Source organism: Anopheles aquasalis, chromosome 3 (assembly GCF_943734665.1).
Source record: "Anopheles aquasalis chromosome 3, idAnoAquaMG_Q_19, whole genome shotgun sequence".
NCBI classification, from domain to species: domain Eukaryota; kingdom Metazoa; phylum Arthropoda; class Insecta; order Diptera; family Culicidae; genus Anopheles; species Anopheles aquasalis.
The window spans coordinates 40844064-40861535 of record NC_064878.1 but is presented as its reverse complement, the minus strand read 5'-3'; the positions used below and the strand labels follow the sequence as shown (position 1 = coordinate 40861535).

General features: G+C 44.4%; 4 protein-coding genes across 13 annotated transcripts in view; all 4 read right to left on the bottom strand.

The window, feature by feature from the left end:
• The window catches only part of LOC126577340 (gamma-1-syntrophin), a 41043-nt gene extending 38763 nt beyond the window's left edge, over positions 1-2280 (bottom strand). For all 3 annotated transcript variants that reach the window (XM_050238869.1, XM_050238871.1, XM_050238870.1), the window contains exons 1-2: positions 1512-2280; positions 592-729 (exon numbers count right to left, since the gene is read on the bottom strand). The gene's annotated coding sequence lies outside the window, so the exon portion shown is untranslated. The remainder of the gene's footprint in view (positions 1-591; positions 730-1511) is intronic.
• Positions 2281-3748: 1468 nt separating this feature from the next.
• Positions 3749-6612, bottom strand: LOC126575350 (G-protein coupled receptor Mth2-like). Of its 2 annotated transcripts, XM_050235997.1 has the most exons (6): positions 6102-6612; positions 5338-5488; positions 4819-5250; positions 4586-4760; positions 4313-4513; positions 3749-4259 (listed from the first exon to the last, which is right to left on the bottom strand). In XM_050235997.1, the coding sequence occupies exons 1-6, from the start codon at positions 6531-6533 to the stop codon at positions 4127-4129; spliced, it is 1524 nt and encodes a 507-aa protein (XP_050091954.1). In that variant the 5' UTR covers positions 6534-6612; the 3' UTR covers positions 3749-4126. The 2 variants fall into 2 exon arrangements, with proteins under 2 accessions (XP_050091954.1, XP_050091953.1); XM_050235996.1 differs by having other exon boundaries at positions 3749-4513.
• Positions 6613-7170: 558 nt separating this feature from the next.
• Positions 7171-9670, bottom strand: LOC126575351 (G-protein coupled receptor Mth2-like). The gene is made up of 6 exons (XM_050235998.1): positions 9136-9670; positions 8914-9064; positions 8341-8772; positions 8108-8282; positions 7837-8037; positions 7171-7754 (listed from the first exon to the last, which is right to left on the bottom strand). The coding sequence occupies exons 1-6, from the start codon at positions 9565-9567 to the stop codon at positions 7616-7618; spliced, it is 1530 nt and encodes a 509-aa protein (XP_050091955.1). The 5' UTR covers positions 9568-9670; the 3' UTR covers positions 7171-7615.
• Positions 9671-10942: 1272 nt separating this feature from the next.
• LOC126576494 (semaphorin-2A-like) overlaps positions 10943-17472 on the bottom strand; it is a 235656-nt gene continuing 229126 nt past the window's right edge. For all 7 annotated transcript variants that reach the window (XM_050237781.1, XM_050237780.1, XM_050237778.1 and 4 more), the window contains 5 exons: positions 15856-16192; positions 15460-15776; positions 15285-15393; positions 14528-14603; positions 10943-14447 (listed from right to left, as the gene is read on the bottom strand). In XM_050237781.1, coding sequence (XP_050093738.1) covers positions 14535-14603; positions 15285-15393; positions 15460-15776; positions 15856-16192 — 832 coding nt within the window. In that variant the 3' untranslated portion in view covers positions 10943-14447; positions 14528-14534. The remainder of the gene's footprint in view (positions 14448-14527; positions 14604-15284; positions 15394-15459; positions 15777-15855; positions 16193-17472) is intronic.

The following is a 17472-nucleotide window of genomic DNA, read 5'->3' as shown; positions in this document are numbered from 1 at the left end:
ACAAGAATCCCCGGTGGCCAACCGTTCGCCTGGTCCGTGCGTGGAAAGGAAAGTGAAAAATCAGCTGACGAGAACGAATAGAAGGGAGAGAGAGGAGCGTGCTCGAGGAGGGGAGCGTCATGTTTATTTACGTCTCCACCTCCTACAGCACGAGGACCACCGATGGAAGAGGTTTTACTTTCCGTTGACCGCACGCTGGCCAAGCGATCCTTGTCGTTGGAAGGGGGGGTGGTGTGATGGTTGGATAAACAGTGGCGGCAACGGCATTGACCATTCAAGTGTGAGACGACTACGATAATCATTATCATCATCATCGTCATCAGCGGCGTCATCCCTATGGTGGTCGAGGATTTGCGAAGAAGAAGAAGAATACTCCGACCAACATCGACTGTGACCCACTTTTCCATCCGTATTTTATGCTGAATGCTTATCCCGTTTTTGGGCCCATGGCCATCCTCTTCTAATGCAGGCGCTTCCGGCGCGCTTTCCTCCGCTTTATCTGTCCAAGTGTCGTCGCTTTTTTTATGGTACTTTTGTGGCCTGAATCCACATAGTGGCGTTGCGTTACGAGTTTCTTCAACCATCTCTCACCTTACTTATGCTCTCTAGAAGCTCTACTAGAGACGTGCGTCGTCCTTGGATGCTGATGCCGTTGCTCCTCCGCAGTGCTGCTGCTGGTTGTCGCAGTGAACCGCACGTGAAGCATCAGCGTCAGGCTCTGTCTTCAGTCTGGAGAGGAAAAAGAAGAGAGACAAAATTAGTGAGAGACAGAGAGAGAGAGAGCAGCGGCACACGCGTTGAAGAACAATTTTGTTTGAACGATTATTGGGTTGCTGTGGCAGCGGCAGCAGTAACAGTAGCCATTGCTGCATTTTGACGTGCGCTCTGGTGCTGTCAACGACCACAAGATCGGTAGCGGTTGAAGAAGCTTCCCTTTTTTGGAAGTGTCACGTCAATTTAATGCTCCAACCGGTCCCCGGGCTCCCGTATGCCTTCGCCGCGCTACGGTAGCGGTGCATGAAAGCGCAACAAACAGCCGAGCCGAGCGGTCCGCCTCCCAAGTAAGGGCAAACCCGGCCCCAAGGTTATCCACTCTTTGCGGCCAAAGGTACGGACCGTGCCGCCTGATGTCCATCGGGGCTCTATGAGGGTGATGTTTTGCCCGAATCGTTTTTTCGTTTCTAGGTCAAACCGAACCCCCAACAACACTCGATCGACCTTCCACAACACCGACATGACCGACTGGCCTGGCAGTTCGGGGACCTTCCTTCGTCGTCCTGTTTTGCTCTGCCACAAATGTCATGCGATGGCGATGGCGCCAGTGAAGCCCCGTGGCTGAGAGATGAGAAGAGACACGTGGCTGCACTACGAACACCAACACCAACAGCAAACGAAGGATGCTTTTTGGTGAATCGCATCCCGCAAATGGACTTCAGGAGGAGTTGAGATACAGAATTGAGATGCGTCTCCTCCACAAATCACACACCCGTTCTCCCCCGTTTTATGCTCACCTTCACTGATATTGTTTCACCGCTGGCTGTGACACTGTTGTTATCACTCGCTGCTCAGACGAGCGAGCATCGTGGGCTCTCCGTGCCGTGTGCTACTACTACTCGGTTTGCTCTGCTCTCACCAACTCATCTCGCAATACATCTCACAAAACAACGGCCAACTTTGCTGCTCGGGTAGCAGGACTATCAGCAGAATTTGATTATGCCAGCCACTGCCAGCCACCGCTGGCTCGGGGTTTTCGGAGATTCGCGTTTTTCTCTCGACTTTTCGCACACACCCACTAGCTACGCACACAAATGCAAGGACACCAACGCACACAACTGTATACACCAACAGGCAGGACACAGTAGCAGCACCAGCAGCAGCAAGGATTTCTTTTTGCACAATTCAAATCGATTAAACTCGCTCCCCTTTCGGCGACAGTAGGTATTATCGGTCGCAGGTCACTGGAAACGGTGGTCGGTTCAGGGCACACACAACGCCCCTTGGGCCACTAGGCCAACGTTTACCGCTGGTCTTCCGCCTCTTCTGCACTGCCACAACCAGATCCTGTGGAGCGTGCACTACCAGGATACTCACAGAAAGAGATAACGGACGCGAATCACACCCACACCGACACACAGACGCACTATCGGAACAGTTTCGTGAATTTGCGTGAAAACTAAAGACTCCAAAGCGAGCTCCCACGACGGCTCTTTTCGTCGCATTCGAGTTGAAAAAAAAGCACGGATATGGTGTGAACGGACGAACAAACGCGCGCGCACGCGTTCCCCACGAACTGTTCGCCAGAACGTGCAACTTATGAATGAGCAGCTGAGCAACAGCAGCACCAGCACCAGCACCAGCTGTCTGCTTGGATGCGCGAGAGCAGTTCCACATAAACCGCAGCCACCGACGATGGCGACGACGACGACGACGACGACGACAACAACCGAACCGAACCCCCGCGTACGGTACGAGAGAACGACGAGCGAGTTTTATGCTCTCGTGGTGTGTTTGAGGCTCATCGCATCGCATCGCAGGGGGTGTCCTCTTGCTGGGAGCTATGCTGCTATGCTATGCTGTTATGCTATTATGCTGTTGGTGTGTTTTGAATTCTGTAGTACGATTCCTGGGCACCGCGCGAACTGCATTCGATTGTGATTGTTTCAATGGCGATTTTTTGGGCAAAAGAGTATTCATTCCAATCTCGATAAAAATGGGCAGATGAAATGGGTGAACATGAATTGAAGCATGATAAAGATGGTGACAGTAAAAAGAGTAAACGATGGTGTCATTTCGTAAAGCATGGTTTTTCAGCAACTATTTTATCTATCTAGATTTTTTCTTTTAAGACATTTAACTAAAACTTGCTGTCTTTGAACTAGGTCAAGCAAGGTTTTTTAGAATACTTTTCCATTACACCGACGCTAGTTACAGCTCGTACGACAAAATTTATGCTGAAGTGCAGTGCAAATTTGTACAATTGGATGAACTTCTTCTTGAATGAATAGTTGAAAGCTTCTCTGGGAACAGAAATTTACATAAAAAGCAAATTATAACATAAAAATAAATAAATTAGATTAATAAATGAGAAAGGATTTTGATCATTTTATTACCTCATATCATGCCATTCACAAACTTCAGCAGTGACTGTTCAATATAGCACACCCCGATTGATGGTATCTTTTTCCCTTCTGATGAAAAGAAACTTCTTGTGGTAACCGTACAGAAAATGGTTCCTATGGATCAGACCAAGCGTGCTAAGATGCCGAGCAACCCAGCACCAGGCACTTTACGTTTCAAATGAAGAACAGTGCTGTACACAGTAAATAAGTCAAAGTTATCTGGAACACTGACGTGAAACTTGCTGTGCTTCAAAGTTCACGTTGCACAAAACATGCCGTTGCGCAGGACTTTTGCTGGCCAAGCGAGGACGGAGACGAGGTTGCCCTAGATGACGCCACTGCGTGTTTGTTTAAAAAAAATAATCGACCGTTTTCTCAACGGGCGGGTGGGTGGCAGAAATGATAGATATATATAAAAAAATGCCAAACACAGTGCGTATTTTGGTTCACCTTCATCCTGAGGAAATATATTGCCAAAATTTAGTGACTCATTATGTAATCCATTATTTGATCTTTTATTTAATTCGAGTTATCCGAGTTAGAGTTATGCGGAAAAAATATTCAATTGGTGTTGTTTTATGGGTTTATTTTCATTACTTACGAAACGCTCTTAGCACAGTAAAGCAGAAGTTTGAATATATTTGAAGGTGTGTACCTAAAATACTGCTTTCTATTGATGTTACATAAAAGTGATCTAAAGAAAAAATCACAATTAAGATTTATTATATAGAAATAGTAATCGATGCGATCTCTATGAATCGTATGTGTTGCGAGTATTACGAGTGTGAATAATGAAACAGAATATTTTTTAACTTCGCAAATTAAAATTGTGGTAGTTCAGGGTTAGATATCAAGAAATCAACAGAAGTATTTGACCAAGCCAACATAATTCGCCGGAAAACAAAAAAATATCTTCAAGGATACGGACCCTTGCATTGTAGCCTTCGTGATGCAATTATGGTACAATAGTTGAATCGTTTGTAAATTGTCTGAGTTAATGTTGTCGTTTATACACATTCTTGATCAGGATTAATGTTAGTAATCGGTATGGAATTGGCTGATATTTCATCCGTCGATTTGGTATTACGTAATGTATTCGTATTATAACTCGTTTCCATGGCACCTTTGGACTTTCCAAACCTACAAAAATATGGGAATCGATCACCTTCACCTTCACCACTACACATACATACCGCTGAACCAAAAGCTTCTTTACTCTTTGCTTCCAGACAAACATGAAAAAGATAATGATGCCCACAAGACAGTTGCAAAAATCCAGAACGTAGACGATCCACGACGAAAAGTATTCATTCGAATCAGTCGCCAGCCAGCTTATAATTTCTAGCGACCAAGTTACACCCATGATCGTGAACAAGCGTAGGTACAGACCAAATCTTACGATCACGTTGATAGAAATGCAAAGTTGTTAATATCTATGCTTTTGGTGTTTTCACTGTTAGACTAACCTGTTGCGATCGTGTTGAGCTTTCGTGTGGCGCCTCGAATTTCCTTTCATCATAACGACGTTCGCCTGTTCTGTTTTGTAAATGCGAATGGCAGTACTAGCGAAGAAGAATATGTTTGCACTGATAAGAAGTAACAGCGGCAAGTACACATATAGAAATTGAGTCAGCTTTTCATCTGTAAACGATACAAACTGTATTGCTTGAACATTTCGTAGCAGTACAGCGATACTTACCCTTGAGAAAACACCCTTCCTCACCAACATTCGGTCGCAAATCGTAGCTGAGGAGTTCCGTGTGATCGAAGAGAAGAATCAATGATAGGAATAGGAGGGGTGTACCCCATGCATACAGAGAGTAGTAGGAGAATTTTTGTCGCTCAGTCATCCATCCACGACTTCCAGCGAACGTCCAATAGATGTCAAAGGACATGATGTTGAGCCAAAAGAAACTGGCCATCAATGTGAAGTACACTGTATAAGCAGTGGTCAGACACATAACGGATTGGTAATCGTAGACATCCATTCGCGCCAAGGCAAGCAGTAGATAGGATACTGCGAGTGATGCCACGTAGCACATCAATGACATGCCAGGCACGTTATGTAGTTCCGGTAGAATAGTGTACACCACAAGCGTGGCCACAAGAAAGGGTAAAGATACTAGGAAGCCTACAGAGTAAACAAAATAACCCAGGTTATTCGTATTTCGCACTTGCCAAACGTACCAAATGCTGAAAATGTCGCTTACGGACTTACCGCTGGCATATAATCTATGCGGCAAATCACTCGGTTCAGGCAGAAAGAAACACGCGTCGAATTCCTCCGTATCGACATTCCAGAACATACAGAATTGGTGATAATTATTTATGATTTCGCCAAAGTATGTATGCACTTGAAGCTCTCCTTTCTGGAAGAAAGAGTGTTCCAAAAACGAAGATACTGAGAATCATTTAAACTCTCCATTACCATACAGGATGCGCCAGCTGGAGCTTACCTATTTAAAAGTTCAACCACTCTGTCATTTTTCAACCGATTTGGACAAATAGGCCAGTTTCTTTAACGTTAGTCTATGCCATTTTAGTAATAATTCACTTCACGTTGAAATTGCGCATTGAAATTGTCGCACTTTATATAGAAAATAATCGTTCAATAGTGAAAACTGCAGGCCGAATTTGACGGCGCCGGACTTTTTTCTGTGGGGCTGTTTGAAAAGTAAGGTTTATGCCAACAAACCGGAGACTATAAAACAACTTAAAGCAAACATTAGAGCTGAAATTGCCAAACAGACTCCCTAAAAGTTGTCAAATACAATGTATACACCCGAAAAAGGTGCGCTTTTTGAATGCCGAACGACGGCTGTCATTTGATCAATGTCATACTTTGAGTAAATTATCAATAAATGGCATATTACTACCTAAATTTATCTAGTTCATTTTCCAAAATCGGCTGAAAAAAGACGAAGCTATTTAGATTTTACATAGGTAACCTCAAGACCGCGCGCCCCTTCACCCCAAACTTACCGATGTAATGTTCACATCATAATGGTCTATCGGCGACCAATCTTCGCTACAGTTTCGTTTCCCCGTGATCACGTAATATCGATGGTCTGCAGCCAGATCTACCCTTTGATAATTTTTACCATCAGGATCGGATACATTTGCAAAGAGTTGTCTTGACTCATCGCTCGCCCATTCTTCTGTCTCACATACGTGTATACAATGACGTACAAGACATACGCATCCTATGCGTTCGTTTCCGTCTTGAAAATACTGCGAAGAGTTGTACACCACTCCATTGTATTCGACGTGTCCAGCTTCATCCATCGTACCGTTGGTGATGTCCACCGATTCCTGCTCTGGGCATAGGTTTACGGTTGTAGCTTTCACGCAACACAACAGCATCACCACAAACCATTGCAACATAGTCACTTTTGATGCCAATGTTCTCACCATTTTGAAAGTTAGTTCAAGTTAAATACTTAGTTTGTGAAAGGCACAACAAGAGCACAAAGAGTCAAACACACGATCAATTGAAAACTGTTCGTCACTTTCCAATATGCCATGGACCATCCTCTGAATCGCGTCAAACTAAGTTACGGTTATGTGGTAGCACCATTCCATACGATACCGAACAACTTGTTTGAACGAATGAATACCACTTCAATTATCAGAGTTGTGGGACCGTTCTCTATTAAAAGACATGAATATCTTTAAACTGGCAATGGAAAGGAAGTGACTCATTCAATAGGCCTGAAACTCATCAGCGGGAAACCATATATGCTTTATCATTTATCATAAACCAACACAAATGTCGCGCTGCACTGCGATAACAGATGCTGCGAAAACCATTTATCGCCCTTTAATTGTACATTTGCTTTATTTCTAGTGGTGTGTAACAGTTTTAGTTTTTCACTCTGGTTATTTGAAACAATGCATTATGTACGTTTTTTATTTTTGTTTTCGGTTTTGAGGTGATATAAATAATAATGAACGTTTCGAAACACACCAACATACAATACTGAATTGTCCTTGCAAACATGGTGATAACTGTAAGTTTATTCCGCCTAAAATAAATCTATTCCACAACGATATTCCACTCTTTTGAACGCGAGCTTCTACTTGTTTACAACGCTCCAGCTGATTGTCTAATGAATTGTGTCCGGGTGATTAAACGGCGGCTTTATTCTCCATTCTGGAAAGAAGCCGCAGCGCGTGAACACTGAGGTTACAGTGTGGTACATTTCTGAATGAGCAAAAAGCGTACATGTTTCTTGCTAGCGAGATTTTGGTGATTCGCTCAATGAGCTGGTTTTCGTCAGTTGGACCAGCGTGCAGCATGCGGGGAGATCCGTGATAAGCACATTGGTCGTAATGGGTGCCGATAAGGATGACGCGTGTTCGTGTGGCCGAAGTGAATTTAGGTCGAGTATATCCTTTAAAGAAGGGTCCATAAATGCGTAAGAGACGAAATGGTAGAATCAAGATCATGCGAATAAAGGCCGTCGAACCGGTCGTTTGTTTAAAGATGTTGATGTTCACATTCCTGTATATCCCAAACATTCTTGATCATGATTCATGTTACTCATCGCTATGGAATTCATTGGTGTTTCATCTGTTGATTTGGTAGTTCGTAATGTATTCGTGTTGGACTTTGTTTCCGGAATACTTTTTGACCTGCAAAATTTATATCAGTAAACAAATAAAATGTTATCAATATAAAAGATTCATTGCAACATTCACTACGGCGTATACTTACCGCTGAACCAAAAGCTTCTTTACTCTTTGCTTCCAGACAAACATGAAAAAGATAATGATGCCCACAAGACAGTTGCAAAAATCCAGAACGTAGACGATCCACGACGAAAAGTATTCATTCGAATCAGTCGCCAGCCAGCTGATAATTTCTAGCGACCAAGTTACACCCATGATCGTGAACAATCGAAGGTACAGACCAAATCTAACGATCACGTTGATAGAAATGCAAAGTTGTTAATATCTATGCTTTTGCTGTTTTCAGTTAGACTAACCTGTTGCGATCGTGTTGAGCTTTCGTGTGGCGCCTCGAATTGCCTTTCATCATAACGACGTTTGCTTGTTCTGTTTTGTAAATGCGAATGGCAGTACTAGCGAAGAAGAATATGTTTGCACTGATAAGAAGTAACAGCGGCAAGTACACATATAGAAATTGAGTCAGCTTTTCATCTGTAAACGATACAAACTGTATTGCTTGAACATTTCGTAGCAGTACAGCGATACTTACTCTTAAGGAAACACCCTTCCTCACCAACATTCGGTCGCAAATCGTAGCTAAGGAGTTCCGTGTGATCGAAGAGAAGAATCAATGATAGGAATAGGAGGGGTGTACCCCATGCATACAGAGAGTAGTAGGAGAATTTTTGTCGCTCAGTCATCCATCCACGACTTCCAGCGAACGTCCAATAGATGTCAAAGGACATGATGTTGAGCCAAAAGAAACTGGCCATCAATGTGAAGTATACTGTATAAGCAGTGGTCAGACACATAACGGACCGATGATCGTAGACATCCATTCGTGCCAAGCCAAACAGTAGGTAGGATGCTGCGAGTGATGCCACGTAGCACATCAATGACATGCCAGGCACGTTATGTAGTTCCGGTAGAATAGTGTACACCACAAACGTGGCCACAAGAAAGGGTACAGATACTAGGAAGGCTGTAAAATAAACAAAATACATCAGGTAATTCGCCAAACGTAGCAAACGCACGTAATCGTTTGAAATTCTTTTACTTCAGAAAAGCTTTAATGTCGATATCAATTCTTTTCAGAATGACACCATGTCGTTGACGAACTTACCGAAGGCATATATTGTATACGGCAAATCACTCGGTTTGGGCATAAAGTAACACGCGTCGAACTCATCCGTATATTTATTCGGTACCATACAGAATTGGTGATAATTATTTATGATTTCGCCAAAGTATGTATGCACTTGAAGCTCTCCTTTCTGGAAAAGAAGATTCCTTAGCTAAAGAAGATGCTAAGCATAATTTCAACTCTATACACCAGTGAACCTACCGATGTTATGTTCACTTCATAATATTTCAGCGTCGTCCATTCTTCGCTACAGTTTCTTTTTTCCGTAATCAAGTAGTATCGATGGTCTGCAGCCAGGTCTATTCTACTATAACTTTCACCATCAGCGTCGGATACATTCGCAAAGAGATGTCTGGACTCATCGCTCGCCCATTCTTCTGCCTCGCATACGCGTATACAATGACGTACAAGACATACGCATCCTATGCGTTCGTTTCCGTCTTGAAAATACTGCGAAGAGTTGTACACCACTCCATTGTATTCGACGTGTCCAGCTTCATCCATCGTACCGTTGGTGATGTCCACCGATTCCTGCTCTGGGCATAGGTTTACGGTTGTAGCTTTCACGCAACACAACAGCATCACCACAAACCATTGCAACATAGTCACTTTTGATGCCAATGTTCTCACCATTTTGAAAGTTAGTTCAAGTTAAATACTTAGTTTGTGAAAGGCACAACAAGAGCACAAGGCATCGTATCTGAAACACTTTGCTCAACAACTTTGTTGACGACTCTTCAAGCCAATGTTCAACTGAAAACTGATCGCCGCAGCATTGCAATATGCCGTTGGCCCTTGTTCTGGATCGCGTCAAACGACCGTTTCTTCGAAGTCACGGCTATGTAGTTGCATCCTGCTATACGATACCGCGCTGTTTGTTTGAACGACTTAATATCATTTCAATTATCAACTTTGCGCAGTAATTCCCCATGAAAACACATGTATATCTTAAAATGGCCAATTCAAGGGAAGTGAATCATTCAGCGAGAGCGAAGTGAGCGACGCAATATTTTGCATCAGCAGGGTAGGGTGTGATTAGTTTTTAAATTTTTTTTCGGCGATCATTACTGTGATTTTTATAAAAAAGATGCATAGCAACCAAAAGCACCTATGATTATCGCATCGTATAACAAACTGCAATCAAACATTTAAAATGGTTGAGCAATTCTCTGGCTGGGAATGGATTTAATGGTCTCGTTTGAAATGGGTATTGTTCTACCATGATAAAAGGCTAAAGAAGGTAATACGGTATCCTTCATAGCCATAAAATAAAATAGATAAATTAGAGCACCAGCTTTTGAATCCGTCGGAATAAAAGGCACCAGTTAAAATCCGATCGCTTTCCGATGACGGTGAGCCACGGAAGGTTTACAAAAAGTTTGACGCAAAATACGCATCACGAGCGTTCATATCGCCAAACAGGAAGTGCGCTCAAGAAATGTGACGTCCTTGAGATGACGGCATTCGCTTGAAGATATTTGTAACTACGTCACACGCCAGTGCAAATTCATCACTTACCATACTGCACTAACGTAACTAGGATTAAAAATTACCGCACATGACAACCATCGTACAGCAATGGCGTTAATATTACTGCTGACTGCGATTAATGATGCGGTTGTTGTCTTACAAACCATAAACGTTCGGTTTATCCTTCATACTCGACCATAAGTGTATGGAAAGTTTCGCTGTAGCCCGATCCTCGTGGATGAGCCCACTAGTAATCAGTTTCTCGATTGAAAAATCGACGTTCATGGATTGCATGATCGTCTGTGGAGCGTTTGATCGTCAATGGCATTACGCTGCCTCCAAACAGACTCTGCTTTTGATTCTTTGAATACCTCACCTTTAATCGCCGGATGGTCATCCGAGGCCTGCGTCAAGCTGGCAGGGTCGAAATTCTAAAAATCGGATGCAAGAGAGACAAAATGTTCGCCATTCGGCGTCAGTTTTTCTTATTCAATTTTTCAATTGTTTATTTACTAATCATTTCGCAAAATGTCCTTTGCCTTAACGTGTTTCAGTGTGTATGTGTTTTTGTGTTTTGTCAGTGTGGTTGTGTAGTGTACATGATTGCTGATGGTTGCCTCCATGCATGATGCTTATCCCATCTCATCTCCGTCGAAGCATTTTCCGCGGAGGGCGATCGAGGGCGGTTTGATAAAATGTTTGTCATGTTCGCGTGTCGCTTATGGCTAGTGTGTTTTGTCTTGTATATAATAATATATGGAGAAGATCACTTCCGTTCTCACTTCCGCATCCCATTTAAAAGCTAGGTGATCTAACCCAAACCAGCCCTAAACCCCGCTCCCGGCAAACTATGCGGCCGGTTGGCGGTTCGCTACCATCTGTGTTACCCCTCTTTCCCCTCTCCCTTGTGTCGGTTATGTTGTTCGAGCCGAATTGAAATCGAATAGAAAGTTGTTAGTGTACTTCTCCCTCATGCAGTACACAGAGCGCAGTGGAAAAAAGAACAGAGCTTCCCAAAAATGCTTCCTACAAAAATAAAAAAAAAAAAACAAGAAGAAATCTGTACAGTTTACGGTTCGGTCAATGTTTCACTCATGGGTTTCTGTTCTGCGCTTTCTGGAACCGGAATTTAGCGAAAAACAAAAGACCTCCTCTCTGTTTCCCCCGTTCTTCACTCGACGGCGCGACGGCGAGTTGCCCATTGCTATCTCTGCTCAATTCTGTCTGGATCGGAATCGTCTCTGCTTCTGTTTCTATGCTTCCGGGAGTAAAGTGTCGATGAAAGCGAGCTCTATCGGACCATCGCGGTTTTTCTGCTAAAAGGGATTAATAGAATAATCCTTCAACTACTCACGCCCGTGCTCCTCTGATATCATTGCCACCGGTGCACACCGGGATGACCACAGGTTTTGTGTGTTTTTTTTACAATTTTCTACTGCGTCTACTCAAAACCATCACCCGGTGTGCCCACACATTGCTTTACCTTGTTTCCTTCCTTTTCTCCATCCCATCCAGTAGCGAGTTCCTTCAGCTTCAGCCTTTTTAAAACCTGCTTTCATCTGATTGTTTAGTGATTTCGTACTTCCGGTACCGGTTGTGTATGTATTTTGTTTTCCATTTGGTTGCTGCCCTGGCGCACTGTCCACTAATCTATTACTTGCCCTTTTGTTTGCTTTACTTTATTTTATCTTAGAGCTTTTTTCTGTTAACATTTCGGATCAATTTGGACTCTCTCTCTCTCTCCGGCTGGCTAACTGCCTGTCACTACCATTCACTGGACGTGGTCGTCATCTAGGATTCCTGGCTCTGCGGTTGCCATCGCAACCCAGTCATCTCGTTTACCGTTACCGGTTCGGTTTATTGGACAGAATCACGTTCGCTAAGTTTACTGAGTTTCTCTGCACGACTTTCCTGGGCAAAAAGGGAGAGCGGGGGACTTAGTAACGGTGGCCACCGGTGGTTTCGCTATTGCAAGTAGTACGCTATTGGTGAAGCACTAGGGATGAAGCCGAAGCTACCGCGAAGGAGTAAAAGGGTTCGCGAGATGATTAGGATAGATGATGATGATGTGCGAGCATGGCGCATTACGAGATTACGAGAGCTAGGCTACAGGATGGCCATACAGAGCACATTCCCTGATGGTGTCCTGTCTCTGTGTTTGTGTCTGTCGGTGTCTACTATGGCTGTAAAAAGCTAGCGCAGCGATGCATGAACATGTTCAACAGGGATATATATGTGAGGCGGATGGGGATGGGGAGCTTCAATATATATATAATTATTGTATTATATTACTTTTGCTTTAATGATATTTTTCCGTTTCCCGTTTAGCTACTCTCGTTGTACGTGAATGATGGTCATCGATGATGGGGACAGGGGGGTTGTTTTGGAGAAACAGCATAGAACATTAACATTGAAAGGGGAACACAAAGCGTGTGACATGTGTTGAGCAAAAAGAAAGCCTCGAGATACCCGATAAGGTAAGATAAGAGACGACAAATAGGAGACAGAAACTAAAAAAGAAAAGAAAAGGGAGAAACCACGATATGCGTTCGATTGACAGCTTGCACGAACGAACGAACGCACGAACCAATAACGGTGTGTAAATGGTTAATGGGATGGACGATTTATTTACAATTACGCTTAAGTAAAAGGGTTCTCTATACTCTCTCCCTCTCTCTGCTCTCTCTGTCTGCTGGCTCTACACCTGATGCTGATCGCCTGGCTCTTGCTAACTCCCGTGGGACTTGGCTTTGCTCACTCGTCCTCATTTATTCCGTTGCTCGTTTCGCTCTTCGCTCGTTTCAATTAATTATGCGTGCTGCGTTAGGATGGCCTAAAGGTCTAAATGGTTTGTTTTTGTTCGTTAATTAGAAAAGCTCGACGTGTAAGTTATTAGTGAATTGGATTGGGCGCTGGCGCTGGTGGTGGTGGAGGGTGGCTTTTGGTGATGCTCCAAATCGGTTGATACTGTTGACGCTCCACCACCATCTTTCTAGCGATGATAAGAGCAGCAAGAGCGAGTTCGTAGTCATCTCACCCTCTCCCTTTATCATAATCATATTTTATTGCTTGAAATACGTCTTTCCGTTACTATGCCGCGAACGCTGACGCTCATGATGGGGCGAGTGCGTGCGCCTCGGTGAAACTAAAACTCGTTAAATTATCGTGGTTCGTTTAAAAAAAACCTTGTCATGGTCATCTGCGCGCTGCTGTCCTCATCCAGTTGGGTTGGGTTCGGATTGGTGAACAGAGGCTGATGGTAAAACCATTTGCGAACCGAATGGACCCTCCTGAACGGACTGATTATTGTTGCCCAGCTATCCACTCGCACCCCTCTACACAACTACACACTACACTCGCTCACTTTCTCTCTCTCTCCTAGCTCTCTCCGGTCTCACTAACTTACGAAACTAAACTTATCCCAACAATTATATAAAAATAAGCTTTCGCTATTCGATTAGTATCATCATCGGTCGGTCATCCAATCGTTCCGACTAAAATCGGCATGATATTCTTTTTCTGCTTCTGCTTCTTCTTCTTCTGCCTCTTATTTTGCTGCTGGCATTCTTACGCACCTGCTAATGGGCCTTCGTGTCACTCTATTTTTGTGTGTTCTCTACTGTTCTATCTGGGGTGGTCTGTTTCACTCTTCTGTTGCCCCCCTTTGCAGGAGTGCGCTTCTGTATCGTCGTTACCTTCGGTTAGGGTGCCGGATAAAAAAATTACCTCAGCATCGCACACAGACCTCTGGCTCGATCTCCCCCTACGGTTACTCTTTACACTAGTAGATCAGTTCTTGTCATGGGTTCTTGTCCCTTCTGCTGCTGCTGCTGCCGTTGCTACTACCGATTTGCAAGTCAGGCTCCTGGTCCTCTGCACAGGTGATAGGATGCTATCGAGACTCGAGTTCGCGGTCGCCTACTGTCCGGCATCTGGTACTGTGCTGCTGCTGCTGCTGCTGCCTGTGCTAGGTTATGGACACGCGGATAGCTACTCTATCCTCTCTACTCTGGTCGCCTGCTTTGCTTGGTTACGGAGAGCGCCTAAAAAAAGAGGGAACGAAAACGGCAGAGGTTGCTGTGGTTAGTGCGCTCGGTCGATTTGCTTTCGTTGCCGGCCGTACCTTAGGATCAGACGTTGGGGTTTCGCGAGAACACATCGTTGGGATGCTGATTGCTGTAGTTTTGTCGGGAACATTGCTGCAAAAGAGGCAAGGATGAAAAGAAAGTGTTAACAATTGTTTGAGACCTTTTCTTCATTTGCATTTCATTGCTTGACCCCCTCCGGGGATATGACTAAACGATTGATTTTCCGTTTTACAGCGGCAGCCATCGGAATCGAAAGGATCACAAAAAACGGTACTTTACAACGCAGACAGGCAGACAGTTGCGATAAACATGTTTGACCTTTTGACACCGGCACCGGGGGGCAACTTGAACATCACATAACGCTCGCAATTGTCCGCGTCACACACTGATGCGTACCGGGTGATGGTACTTGGCACAAAAGTGATCGTAAAAGCGGAAATGTGTATCGCTTTCATCAAACGGCCCTGGCTGGCCGCAATGACACGCAAGCTGCGGACGGGGTGGGTGGGTAAGCGATAATACTATAAAGTATCCTCTTCCCACACCATCATCACAAACGCCCCCCTCCCAATAAACTAGGCGTCGTTGACGTCGAACCGGATAAAAGGTCGATGGCACTGTGTCTCCCGGTACCATATCATTTCGACCATAAACAAGACAATGGTCAAATCCATCAGCCACATGATTGCATACGGGCGTGCCCCCAAGGATGATCCGCCCAGAGGGATAGAATGGATAGATAGGAATTGTAAAATACTGCCACCTCCCACCCCTCCAGTTGGGGATACTTACTGCTTGCTTCTTCTCCCAGGTTTTCATGGCCGATTTGTACTTTTCGAACTCGTGGCACCAGTCGGAGTAGATCTTCTGGTAATCGTTCGTCTTGTTCGGTGGTGTGCATCTTGAATGGAGAAAGAAATGGATTAATATCAAAAAGAAAAAAAAGCCAAGTTTTTGGGTCACTTACCGGTGCGCATCGACCGTAATGTTGTAGCTACAGAGCAGCGAACCGCCTAGGTGACAATCGTAGCGGCCACCGTCGGCCTCATTGACCGAGATGACGACGAGACCCCGTTCCGTCGTCTCGATGTACTTGGTCGGATTGTACTTGATCTCGTAGCGGCCCTTCTCCTTCGAGTGATGGTACCAGGTGACGGTCTGGTCCTTCAGTATCTCCGGTATCTTCACGAAGCACCCCAGATGTACGCTTTGGCCGTACGTCACGATGATCTTCTTCTTCAGTACGCTCGTGTCGCAAATGTCGTACGTCTCGTTACCGACATCCTGATCGCATGAAAAGAGAGTAAAAAGAGTTATCGTGATGATCGGTACATGCTCATCACCGCTCGCCATTGTCACCTACCTGTAGCAATCCCGGTTCGTACGGTTTACAGGTGCTCGTATCCTTATCCCAGCCACAGTACGGATCCTTGACGCAGCGGAAACAGTTGTCGTACCGGCGGTTACACATCGCCAGATCGATCTGCTTCACCCGGTAATCGGTGGCCACGTACAGGGATTGGCGCTTCTGGCTCAGCTCCATCACCTGGATCGCTTCGTTCGGTGCAATCTCGAAGATGTCCAGTAGCTTCGACTTGGATTCGCCGTTCCGTAGGTACTGCACGATCTTGTAGATCCGGCCGGCGTTCGTACCAATGTAGTACACGATGTACTCCTGGCTTAGTATCTCGATCTTGATTCTAGAAGAAGCGGAATTTAAAGAAAAGCAGAATTAGTATCTTATCCGGATGATGACGAAACATTTTGAGGGCAACCTTTTAGGTTCTTTTTAAAGTACAAACAAATACCTTTACAACGAAAAGGTCGAGTTCTGTGCCTAAAATACCCATTTTGTGGCAAAAAACCTTCCTTAATTTGATGAAAACATCAAGTGAACGTTCTGGTTTGATGCTTGAATGTTAGTTTGGACATTCCCCGACACAAAAAGGTGGAAAATGTGTTTCAAAGGATTAGAGGCAGAGATTTTAACATTAAAAACGAAGAACGGTCGGGGTAACTAACAAAATTGTTAGAAGAAAGTTTGAAGAGTATTGGGTACATTATCTTGGCTCTTTAAGATGAAAAATGTATAATTGATTGGATTGCTTCAAAAGATGAGTATTACTTTCGACATAGAATTCGAAAATTGCTTGAAATTGCAAAAAGTCAGCAGCTAGTGGTGGCCAACACTTTGAAGAGCAAAAACAAATACTTTGTTAAACAAAATAAATCGTTTTTGTTTTGTCAAAAAATCAGCAATTTCGATGCACACTCCTGGTAAATCGATCATTCGCCACAACAAACTAGTTTCAATCACGCACTCCAGCTCAGTGCCAAGTACCACAAGTCACCACAAATACCACAATCCAAGTGTTAGTTTGTAGCCAACCGAAGTGAAATTCCTTTTTATCTCCCTTTTTCATCACTAAAAAAGCAACCTTCCGGTAAAGTTTCTGCCACGGAAAAGCCGAATACGTGTTACAAAAATATGACAGCATCAATTCGGGGCCACCAATTGCCGGATGAATGGTCAATGTTAAATGATGTCGGGGCCACATACACGCATGTACGGCCAGACATTAATTGACGGATTCTCCGGATCTGTAGGCATCGCAGTTCAATGGCGCAATCGACAATTGTGGGGCCGTCTGCGGCCGTCTGCGGCCATCCTTCCGGTTGCTCTTGTACACCACAATCGTGTAGCATTATTTATTTAATTCTTTTCACGGTTCGACCACGCATGAACCACCGCAGACGTATCGGTCTCTGCCCTCAACATCCTCGTCATCGCCATCATCATTGTTGAAGCGAAAGAGGAGAGTTTTCCAATCCGCTGACCAGCAACACCTGAGAGCTTTTTGTGAAACTTGTTCACCACCGATGGTAGTGCAGCAGTAGAAGTTGCCATTTGTAATGCAGCATGGGGGGCCCTTTGGGAGGGATGAGGGAAACGGGATCGAGCTTTCGCTTGCAATTAATT